Source organism: Zingiber officinale, chromosome 1A (genome assembly GCF_018446385.1).
Source record: "Zingiber officinale cultivar Zhangliang chromosome 1A, Zo_v1.1, whole genome shotgun sequence".
Lineage (NCBI taxonomy): Eukaryota > Viridiplantae > Streptophyta > Magnoliopsida > Zingiberales > Zingiberaceae > Zingiber > Zingiber officinale.
In genome coordinates, this window is record NC_055987.1 from 190,992,755 (window position 1) to 191,004,224 (window position 11,470).

The following is an 11,470-nucleotide window of genomic DNA, read 5'->3' on the forward strand; positions in this document are numbered from 1 at the left end:
GTGCACCTCCCGCTCAGGGCTCCTTGGGTGGCTGATGGCTACTAGGCGGTCGTCGTTCAGGCACTCCTGTGGGTTTGGCCGACGCCTCCTTTCTTCTTGCTGCTTGGCCCTCTTCCACGCTTTGGTACTCCGTGGCCCTCCTGAGTAGGTGGTCGAAGTCCTTTGGTGGCCTCTGGATGAGTGAGCGGAAGAACTCTCCTTCGGTGAGCCCCTGGGCAAAGGCGTTCACCAATATTTCTGAGGAGACTAATGGAATATCCATGACCACCTAGTTGAAGCACTTGATGTATGCCCTCAGTGCCTTCTTAGGTCCTTGTTTCAAGGAAAATATGTTGGCGGTCGTCTTCTGATAGCGACAGCTCTTGACAAAGTGATGTAAGAATGCCGCTTGAAAGTCTTTGAAACTATTAATCGAATCGATCGACATTTGTTTGAACCAACGCTGCGCTGCCTCAGAAGTGTACTGATGAAGTGTGGCCCGACACTTCACCCTGTCGATGTACTGATGAAGTGTGGCCCGTTATCAAACTGGGCCAGGTGGTCGTCCGGATCGGTTGTTCCGTTATACTTGGCAATTGTCAATGAGGTGTAGCGTTTTGGTAGAGGGTCATCCAAGATTCTCTACGAAAACTGTTGATTGATCTGCTCGGGCGAATCCTCATTCCTCGGTGCTTTCCCTTTACGTGTGTCTCGAACAGGCGCTTCGCCCGAGAAAGATCCTCGTTCCTTATCCACTTGGCCTAGCTCCTCTGCTAGAGTGTGGAACAGGGCTCGAAGGAAGGGGATCAGCGCATGGGGTGTGTCTCCGTATGTGTTGGCCGACTTCTTATTATGCCCACGAACGGATACATGATCCACTCGGTCTCCATATCCGGCTGGATGACCTGCTACTGAGGCCGCAGACTCCTGCACATGGCAATCGGTCAATGCCTATTACTGTTGATGCTCTACTATTTTTGCCGCTCGGGCTTATATCAGCGCATCCAGCTCCTCCTTTGTTAAAGTAACCATGATGAGTTGTCCAGCGTTCTCCATCTTCGCATTTCGGATTCAGACTATGTTCCCATGGACGACACCAATATGATCTTACCCGAAAATCATGGAGATGAAAAACTGGGGATGTGACTGCTACGTTGACTGGATGTATATCCCGCTCCGATCTGCAAGCACGAGAAACGTCAGTGCCGGGCTAGGGAAGAGGTCCTCGACGTTGGTCTTTCGACTCTCAAGTCACTCACCGGTACGAAGAAGAAGATGAAAGAACAGTAACACAAGCGACAAAAGTGAATTACGGATACCTGCGCTAGTGAACGAACCCCCTTTATATAATGTCCTCTTGGGCAACGTGTGCACTTTTCGAGGCATGAGCATGTTCTTCCATTGTTGCGAACACGTTCCTTAATTTGTCCTGGACACGTAGTCATGGACACGTTCTCCAATTGATTGTGGGCACGCCCTTTGTTTCGTCCGTCGTACGATCCACCTGTAGACCATGCTATATGTCGGTGACGCCATCTTCCAAAAGTATATCCAAATACATATCAGCATTTTGTCGATCGATCGAGCGGGATAGTCGCTCGACTGAATACTCCTCTGCTCGGTCAAGTATTCCTCTGTTTAACTGCTCTTTCTTGGGACGATGAGTCTAGATAATATGTTCATACCAGAGCGAAATAGAGATCCGATCATCTACATGCATCTTCACTTGACTCATCCCATTACCAATCGGACAACTCATGCCCAGTCAACTTTTGATGTAGAACTTCGCTCGGTTACCATTTAACAAACTCGTTGATCCTCTTATATTGATCTTTTTAATTTTGACCTTCATATCGATTGTTATTTTCTTTGGATCCGCACTTTCTGGATTCCCTTTATCACCGGGATTTGCCGATTTCTTCGGTTAAGAAAAAAATCACGGAGCGTGATTAAAGACGCAGACTGCAATTACATGTTGACTTCGAGATTGTACAAGCAAGTAATGGGAAGGTTCATATACAGGGAATCAGACAGCGACGGAGGCCTGAAACCGACGACCGATAGGGAGAAGGAATCAAAGTGAATGCATGACGATGCGATTGCGATGGATTTGTTTTGCATGACGATGCGATTGCGATGGATTTGTTGAGAAGACCGGCAGCCATTAACGTCCTTCTCACTGCCAATAATAGTTTATTGGGCACATTTGCTTGAGCTCCTCCAGAGTCGTCTCCTTTTGGGGATAAGCCTCGTCGTCAGACTTGAGGAGGTCCATCTCGGCTGTATTGGGACTGCGAGGTCGTGTACCCGGATGATGATGCAAAGTTTGACGACGTCATGCTCATGCTCATGCTAATCGCCGCCCTGCGCATCAGCCGGAGGTCGTCGTCTTCCTCATCGTCCACGGGGCCGGCGGGCCACACGAAGGCAGGCTTCCCGGCCGGCACTGTGGGCGGCGGCACCGACCGGGAGAGGATCTGGAGGATGGTCTCCGTCTTGGGACGATCGGACGGGATTGGGTGGCTGCAGGCGAGGCCGAGAAGGAGGAGGCGCTCGGCGTCCTTCGCGTCGAAATCGCCGGCGAGGCGCGGGTCGACGGCGTCGAGGATGTGGCCGTCGCCGTGGAGCTTCCAGACCGAGTCGGTGAGGAACTGTCCGTTGTCGCCGCGGGGGCGGCGGCCGCAGACGACCTCGAGGACGACAGCCCCGAAGCCGAAGACATCGGAGGTGCGCGTGGCCTTGCCGGTGTGGAAGCACTCAGGAGCGATGTAGCCCAGCGTGCCGGGGACGCCGGCTAGCTCCAGCTCGGCGTAGGAGGTTTTGTCGATCTCCAGCGCGCGCGCGAGGCCAAAGTCGCCGAGGCGCGCACCGAAGCCGGCGTCGAGCATAACGTTGGAGGACTTGAGGTCGCGGTGGATCACAAGCTGGTCGTACTCCTCGTGGAGGTAGTGCAGCGCCGACCCCACCCCGGCCACGATATTGTAGCGCCGCTCCCACCCCAGCAGAGGCCGGTGGTCGTCGCCGCCGTAGAGGTGCTGATCCAGACTGCCGTTCGGCATGTACTCGTACACCAGAAGCAGAATCCCCTTTTCATGGCACCACCCTGCTTGTTATTAAGAGATCAATTGATCAAATTTTCTACTCGACAAATCGATTTCTCTGCAACACTAATTGAAAGACTCACCGACGAGGGGCACAAGATGCTTGTGGCGGAGGCGATTGATGATGGTGAGCTCCTTGAGGAAGTCATCGGTGCCGCTGCTTCCCCTGGAAAACTTCTTCACCGCCAGGTCGCGGTTCTCTCCCGGTAAAACCCCCCTGTAGACCACCCCGAACCCACCTTGCCCAAGCTTCATCTTCTCGTCGAAGTTCCTCGTCGCCCTCCGCAGTTCCTTGAACTCGAACTCCCTCGGCGTCCCTGGCAGGCTCCTGAGCGTCCCCGCCACCACCGCCCTCGAGTCCACGCCCCTCACGCTCCGCCGCCTCATGTACACCCATACCACCACCCCTACAACAAGCGCCAACCCGACTAACGCTGCGGCGCCGATCACCGCCCCCAACTTCCACCCCGAGAGAGCGCCGTTGTCATCATCCGGCAAGATCTCCACCGTCAGATTCCACGCCAGCACGCAGTTGAGCTGGTAAGTCTCCCCAGTCGACCCGGTGAAGCCGAAGAAAGAGCGCTGATTCAGGAACTCGCTTAGATCCAGAGACGCTTGCAGCGCCGGAGACGCCGGCTTCGGATTTCCAACGACGGCCATGTACAACCGGATCGCTCGCGCGCCACCATCGTAGTTGATCCACACCGTGTAGTTGGTCGCGTTGACGGGGGCGATCTCGATGTCGAGGCGCGTCAGATTGGCCGTGACATTGGAGACGACGCCGTTGATATCGAGGCCGACGTGGTTGTCGTCAGGGTCCTCGACGCTGCTGTCCATCACGGTGTCCAGCTCCAAGGCGACGAATTGGTTGGTCGAGAGGCCGTTTAGGGTCGCGTTGGTGAGGCCGAGGTAGGCCCCGTCGCTGCCGGGCGGCGGACCGTCGAGGGAGCGCGCAATAACGAAGGCGAGACCGTCGCCGGGGATGTCCCCGTTCGGGCGGTAGACGTTGATGTTGAAGGAAGTGTTGAAGGAAGCGACGCGCCGGGAGGCGTTGGCGGTGGCGGTGGCGGGGAGGTCCTCCCAGAGTTTGAAGGAGCGGGTGAGGAAGACGTTTCCTGATTTGTTGATGAGGTAGTTGGCGTTGTTGACGGTGTCGGGGGTGAGCTGGAGGGCACCCTGGCTGAAGCCGGCGTCCTGGAGGAGGAGGAGATTGCTGCCGTTGACCACGTTGAAGAAGGAGGGGAAAACGAAGGAAACTGAGTTGGAGGTGTTTGCGGGGACGGCATCGGAGTCGGCCTGGGAGAGCGCAGGTAATACCAGGTAGAGGCAGAAAACAGCCGCAAGGAGGATACGATGGCAACGGCGGCGGCGGAGGGGAAGGCAAGCGGTGGCGTCGCCCATCAGAAGAGGATTAGGGCGGAGCAGCGGAAGGAGCGATCTGAGGCTAATACTTCTAGAGTAAGTATTAACATATAAAGACTTAAGTATGTGCTGTATTAGCATGATGAGACTCAATTGTTTACTCTACCAAACCAGTTGCCAATATTTCTATTAAAAAAAATTAATAGATGCTTTCAAATCTGAATAGCATAACTAGCCTTCTTGATCTAGTTCTAAGGGTTCTTTGCTGACCAGGTTTGACCAGATGCAATGTCCCCACAAGAGGCCTGCCCATGACCAATGAGGCGAACCAAGGTGGTGCCCGATGGGATCGGGGTGGCATCTAGCATGTGAGGGAGTTCGAAATGGCCTTGGATGGGTGAGGGAGGGCTAACAAAACAACCTTTGGTCGAGTTAAGCTTCTCACTCCCAAAGAATCTAAATAAACGCGTCCTTCTCAAGTAAACGTGACTTTGTTTATAAAACATGAGTCTCATAGTAGAGACGTGCCTGGCCACAATTACAACTAGGAAAACAAGTCCATGATTCTCTTTAATTTATTCTAAATTATCTTGTAATTGATTAATTATTCCATAATCACCATGTGGAATAAACTATTTTCACATGCATGGTGCCACCGAAGAGGTCTGTACTGTGGAACAAAGTAGCAACCTTCCACCATGAAGAAGTTTAATGGAAGCCTCGCTGAAAGCAGAGTCTCAGATCAGTGAATATTTTATTCCACAAGACCTTCTAACTGATCAAAATCAAACTGTTGTCATGAATGAGCTAAGATGGTTAGGAGCAAGGGCCATCTGCTCTGTTTATGTACAGTTCAATTGCTAAGGCAAAGAGGTCAGCAAGAACAATTTATTCCAAATTGTTCTTGTGGAATCAGACCTTTGACTTTGACTTTGCAAGGGTCTTGCGGTCAATCATCAGATCGAGTTGATATATTGTATATATAGCAACTACTACAACAGAAGCTGGAGAAGACCAGCATCATGCTGGTGGAAGATTCTCAAATAGAAGTAGGAAGAACCAATGAAACAAAATGATTCTATAGACCATTAATAGCAAATTATAGTAGAGAGAACAATCTAAAAAAACTGGACAAAGAATGGATGCCACTCAGATCTATATTTTATGTATGTATGATGATGAATGGAGCTAGAATATCTTCAAAAATCAGGGTGATTGGTAGGTGTAACCAGAGAAAGAGATGTAGTTAGACGTCAGAAGTAGGACTAGCAATATGATGGCTAGTATAGCCCACATCCATGTGGTCATCATCTTCCTCTTGCCCTTCTTACGAAGTGATGAGGGAATAGGTTGCACCTTGTTGAATTGCTTTAAAGCAGGTACTGGCATTGAAGGTTTTTGTAATGCAAGAGTTTCTCTGATATTGAGTTCCTGAGTAGTTTGAGTACTTTCAATAGATGCTGCAGTGTGTTCCTCAGAACCATTAATTGAAATTCTTTTTTCAACTGCAAGACCTTTCTTTTTCTGCTTCTTTGATCGGTTCTGTAGAGATGCAAGCATTGTTGTGGTTATGAAAAGGCAGTGCAAAATTTATATTAGAAAAAGCTATTTGCAAGCTCGGTATTGAACAAGGCTGATACCTTCTCCCTCTGTTCAGCTTCCTTCTGTGCTCGGAATTCGGCTCTGGCCTGCGCCTTCTCAGCTAGTCTTCTTTTTCTTTCTTCTGCCTCTTTGAATTTTGCAATTTGCTCTAAACGATGCAGTTCTTTTAACTCAGCTGCAGTCTTTTCTTTCCTCAATTCTTCTTCCTTCTTAGCCAATTCTTCTGCCTTTTTTTTGAGCTCCTCTTCCTTCTAAGCGTGCTGTTCATGTTGGATTTAACATATTGCATGCGGAACTCCTCATCATTGTTCCACATAGCCATTGCATTTTCAACCTACAGTTTGTGGAAATACGTTTCAGACAAATATGTCATGTCTTTGGGGAAAGGAAAACTAATAACGTATACCTGTTTGCTACAGTGTGACAGGAGTCCACGTAAATCTCTTGAAGACAAATACCTTTCTGCAGATATCTGATCACTCTTGTACAGGTTAAAATGTTTATTCTGAAGATAGTGCAAAGAAACGTCTTAATAATCTTTTATACAAGAAATCAGAGTGACAAAATAATTTCTAATTAAAATAATTTTCATCAAATGGAGACAGAAAAAGTCTCACATGAGGGAAATTATCCTCATAACGAGCATCTGAGTTCAAAATAACTAAGATGACAAAGTGGAAAAATCAACTATGCATATTTTGTAGTCTAGAGAGATAAATACCGTAACTATGATGTTCCATATAATAAAAAAGATCAAGACATTGGATTGATCTGTTAACCAAATGCATTAAATAGATGTTTCAGTTTTGGCTTGGCAACAACTTGAAGTATGTCAACAAAAATAGTCATAGATAAGCAGACACATGACACAACAAGGGAGCTCATTAAGAGATCCTATCAGAAGAAAAACATTTGACATGACAATAGTGCAAAATTTCATTCAGTTTAAAAAGTATCATTCATGAACAAAATATCTGGACAAAGATCAAATGATATACTCGATCAAACAATCAAGTTGGTGAAGGATTAGAGCTACAAAATTTTCTACAATAAACAGGAAAAGTTTAATCAACTGATATCAGCTAAACCTAGCAATGAAAAAAAAAACACCCTGATAGCATCTTTGTTCCATGATTCAACGAGATTAACTCTGTGTTCTCAGACTTAAGTAATTCACATCTACGAGATGGTGAGGCTGTAAGGTCCAAGCGGATTATGGCTTGAAAAAGGTTGAGAGAAAATTCATGTGCCAACTAATGTCAAAAGCATGTTTGGAAAAATATTTTGTACATCTCTCGCATCAACACGATATTGATAATAAAATATTCTAATTAATTTGATTTCTTTTACTGAAATCATGCAAGGTTCAAAAAAAAAGAGGGTGAGGAAGTTCTCATGAAGATAAAAGGCATTCTACTCAAAAGCTTTTCTTATGTAGGGTATAACAAGAGTTAATACACACTTTTGTTATCACTGCAAGACTACTCAAATCATTTAGTTGCGGCAACCATAATTCTATAACAAAGACCATATATAGTTCCGGCAAAACATGCAGCAACACTGTGCATTTAAGTTCAAAAAAGGAAAATCTACAAATAGAAAAACTATATAATGATCAAATTTAAAGCTATGCATCCTTGGTTCAAAGATTCAGAATCAACTGCAATTTGATAGAAAAGAAATAATGAAAGAAAAAAAACATACTTTTTCAATTAAGATGTTCTTAAGTGCTAGCCAATGTCCATATGCTTTCTGGCGAAGAGCATCAGCATCCCTGAATTGTTGTTGAAGACCTTTTAAAACTTGCTGTTCTACATCATAATTCTTCCTTGCAGCATTTGCATTACCTTCTGCTTGCAATAACTCAGTTCTAAGAGAATCTAGTTCCTTCTTCAAAAGCTGTAGGGAGAAAACTGAAATTTTTGAGATGAATAGAAATGGTGGAAAGATTATGATAGTTGATCAAAAATACCTTGAACTGCTCTTCAATCTGTTCCTTACTTTCAAATGTCTCATCTATTTCTTCACTTGAATTCAAATTTGAAGTGAGTTGATCTCTCTGGTGTCTCAACTGTTTAAGCTCATGAATATATTTCTTTTCTTCTTTCAATGGTATGGTTACATGTTGAAGCTCAAATTCCATTGATTGTATCTGAACATAAAAAAAGTTAATTGAAGACAACCAAATCGAAGTGCTAACAGTCACATCACTTTTAAACAACGCCAAATGAAACTCTCTCACCTTAGCATCAAGTTCCTCCACCGAATGCACATTTTTCCACTTGTTTATCATTAATTGCAGAGATTCCATCTGCTGGCGTTTGGCATTAACTGCAGCTCTTGCAACTCTTGTTTCTGCCTTTGCATCTTCAAACTTCTTCCAGAAATCATTACATATCACCTAAGGATAAGACAGATAAATCAAGTGTAGATCAGAATAACCTAATGTACAATCATGATCTTATACCTATAAAGTATCATTAGAATGAAACTATATGCAATGATACCTTCTGATTTTCTATAGAAACTTTGAAAGAATCCCTTCTTTCTGTTTTCTTGTTCGTTTCTGACTGTGCAATTTGAATGTTTGTCGAAAGTTGATTGTCAATGAATCTTGGAATTCTAATTATGTAACATACTTGTGGTTTCCCTAAACCAGCGTCCAGCTTTTCACCATCCAAAGTTGAACCACTATGGTCCTTCACTAACACTGGGTTATTCACGGTGATTCCAGATTCTCCTTGGATACTTTTACTTTCATTATCCAACAACCTTTCCACTTCATTTAAATTAACAAAAGAAGTGCTAGATTCTACACATTCCTTTGCAATTGCAACTTCAAATTCGAAGGCATCAACATCATCCACAGTTACATTGTCTTCAGTTTCAGTCATACAAGTACCATTTCCAGCTACCACATTGCTTAACTTGTCTTTTATATCTGCACAAGTAGTAGCAATATCAGAATAGGTTGTTACACCTGCATTTATATGCCGTAATGCTAGATGCGTTTTGTTAACACTACCTGTTGGGCTGCGTACATCTACCTCACTTGAGACGGCACCTTCCTGTTCAGAAAGATGTGTCTCTTGACACCTGGTTAATTGATAACTGGAATCAGACAGACCTTGAGACAGCAACACTTCTTTCTCAGCCACACAAATTGTATCTGAGATGAAGCAATCTTTTGAACGATGTAAATCAGCACACTGTTCAACAATCACGCTTTCACCAATGGGGTCACCCTTTTCTACAGATTCCTCTACCAAGGTACTATTCTCAGGTGTAGTAACATCTATGAGAGTTATACACGAAGGGATCTCTGTAACCAATCCCTCAAACTTTTGTTCTTCTTGGACTCCAACTGATTTAAAATTATCTGGGTTTGCAGAAACAGTCATTGAAGCCTGAGGTCCCATCACCAGTTCTACTTCAGTAGCTGATTCTGAACCTTCTTGCTCTTTTGTCTCCATAACTTGACTTTCAGAAACACCCAGTTCTTGCTCTTTTGCAGTTGTGACCACAGATCGAGGCAACACTGTCTTCAACAATACAACACAAGCATCCTTACATGCTTGGCTATTACCATCTGTAAAAGTGACAATGCCCCGACTCTCACCTGCCCTATCAACTGTTTCCTCTCCATGGTCATGGTAGATAGTGTTGAGTTTGACCTCTATTTCATCTACTTGTCGATCATCATCTAGAACTGATGTTTTGGATTCCTCTTATTGTTGTGTCTCAATACTCATGCTCTTAAATTCCAGATTTTTGCCATCAAAAACAGAAAATTCTGAATTTCCATGTTTGTCAATTGTTGCAAGCAAAGCATTGCTTTCCATCCCCTCAGTGATTGATTCCAGTTTTTCAAAGTTCATATCTGCGAGTAAGGTTTCACCTTCTTGTTTTTCTGCTCCCTTGACATGCAAGTCTGGATTAGCAGCTTCTAGCTTACTAGTATCCTCCACGAGACTCCGTTCATTCTCCAAGCTCAACTTCACACGGCCGTCTTCATTGCGCCTCTCTCCTTTCACCTCACAGATTCCATTTTTGATGTCCCTTTTCTTCTCATCTAGCATCTCATTTTCCAGCTGTTGCTCAATTGCATCACCAATTCCTTCCCCAGCCATTGTTCCAGGTAATTCCAATTTAACTAATTCCTCTTCCACATCACTAGAGGGAGCAGTATCATCACAACCATTGGCCTCACTCACATCTATATTCAATGTAGCATCTGTAGCCCCATCACAATCATCTCCATTCTCCGTACTCAATTTCCCATTTTCTCCTTTCACCTTAATTGGTTCTCGATCGACGACGAGTGCAACATCTACTTTTTTATCCAACTGCTGTGGCTCCTCCAAATTATCATTCCCCAGCGTGATCGATCTCCCACTTCCCCCTTCGATCTTCTCCTCACAATCCAAACACGCAATGCCATTAGCATCAATCAATTCCTGTCGATCGCCCGCGGATGGTAAACCCAGACCTGTCGCCAACTGGAATTCAACCTTTGATCCAACACAAATCTCACTCGAATCTGCCGTCATTGCTCAAACTAGTATGAACTGACACAGCAACAATAAAACAACCCATCAAAACTCGCTTCCCAAATCCATCACTGATAATTATTAAAGCGAAAAAGATACAGAGTAAAAAAAATATTTTTCCCAACAAAAAAAAATGCTAAACCTTTCAAGATCAGAGCAATATCTGAGAGTATCAAGGCCGTTTCTAGTGAATCTTCCTATAGCCGCGGCTGCTACCTGCCAGGCTAGAAATCCTCGCCGGAGATCCAAAATTCCAGTTCCCTTAGACAGATCTCAGCGTTCTGGCGATCACGAGACTCCCTCTCGCTCGCTCTCTCTCTCTCGCCCTCCCTCTCTCAGTATGAATCGGAGACGAGCGAGGGGACGCGGAGAGGGATGGAGAGATCAAGTTAGACGAAAGCGACTGAGCGAGCGAGGAGTCGTCGAGGATTTAAAACGGCGATACCTGTTTCGGATAAAACCCTGCTACTTTGGAATCGTTGCGACGTTTCGGATAGTAAAAGCGATATCATAGTTTTTTTTTACTACCAGAGCCCACAAAGGGACCTGCTTCGTCGCACCTAAAATATCTGACTGCGCTAGTATCCCTTTAAATTTTTTGTTTGGTTAGTAAATAATTTTATATCATTTTATTTTATTAAAAAACTAAAAAATTAATATTAAAAAAAAAAGTATTCCCAGAGATCGTGTCCATTTTCCCCATAAAAACAGTTTCGAGAATATGATAAATGGGATGATAACGGGATGAGCCATGTTTTAATGGTTGTGGCGTGTTATTTAGTTTGGTAGCGGAATCATTAAATAAGTGGCGGTGGATAAGGAAGGGACGGCAACGGTCAACCATAGCGCGGCTGCTTCGCCCTGCTCGGCTCTCCT

At 45.1% G+C, this 11,470-nt stretch overlaps 2 protein-coding genes across 2 annotated transcripts; both read right to left on the reverse strand.

Moving 5' to 3' along the window:
• Positions 1–1,925: 1,925 nt before the first annotated feature.
• LOC122038866 (probable L-type lectin-domain containing receptor kinase S.5) lies at positions 1,926–4,553 on the reverse strand. Its single transcript, XM_042598828.1, has 2 exons — positions 3,164–4,553; positions 1,926–3,082 (listed from the first exon to the last, which is right to left on the reverse strand). Exons 1-2 carry the CDS (start codon positions 4,479–4,481, stop codon positions 2,235–2,237), a joined length of 2,166 nt encoding a protein of 721 aa, XP_042454762.1. The 5' UTR covers positions 4,482–4,553; the 3' UTR covers positions 1,926–2,234.
• A 1,529-nt stretch (positions 4,554–6,082) lies between these two features.
• On the reverse strand, positions 6,083–11,044 carry LOC122038868 (proton pump-interactor 1-like). Its single transcript, XM_042598830.1, has 8 exons — positions 10,737–11,044; positions 9,070–10,612; positions 8,552–8,985; positions 8,287–8,445; positions 8,017–8,196; positions 7,749–7,943; positions 6,451–6,549; positions 6,083–6,378 (listed from the first exon to the last, which is right to left on the reverse strand). Exons 2-8 carry the CDS (start codon positions 9,515–9,517, stop codon positions 6,238–6,240), a joined length of 1,656 nt encoding a protein of 551 aa, XP_042454764.1. The 5' UTR covers positions 9,518–10,612; positions 10,737–11,044; the 3' UTR covers positions 6,083–6,237.
• Between the last annotated feature and the right edge of the window lie 426 nt (positions 11,045–11,470).

What these genes read in the sequence shown, in the direction of transcription:
- LOC122038866 (XM_042598828.1), bottom strand. Translation starts at nt 4,481, where the DNA reads ATGGGCGACGCCACCGCTTGCCTTCCCCTCCGCCGCCGCCGTTGCCAT. An exon ending in GCATCTTGTGCCCCTCGTCG is followed by an intron (nt 3,083 to 3,163) that starts GTGAGTCTTTCA and finishes AATAACAAGCAG; the next exon opens with GGTGGTGCCATGAAAAGGGG.
- LOC122038868 (XM_042598830.1), bottom strand. Translation starts at nt 9,517, where the DNA reads ATGGAGACAAAAGAGCAAGAAGGTTCAGAATCAGCTACTGAAGTAGAA. An exon ending in AGATGTACGCAGCCCAACAG is followed by an intron (nt 8,986 to 9,069) that starts GTAGTGTTAACA and finishes CTACTTGTGCAG; the next exon opens with ATATAAAAGACAAGTTAAGC. An exon ending in TGTCACACTGTAGCAAACAG is followed by an intron (nt 6,379 to 6,450) that starts GTATACGTTATT and finishes CACAAACTGTAG; the next exon opens with GTTGAAAATGCAATGGCTAT.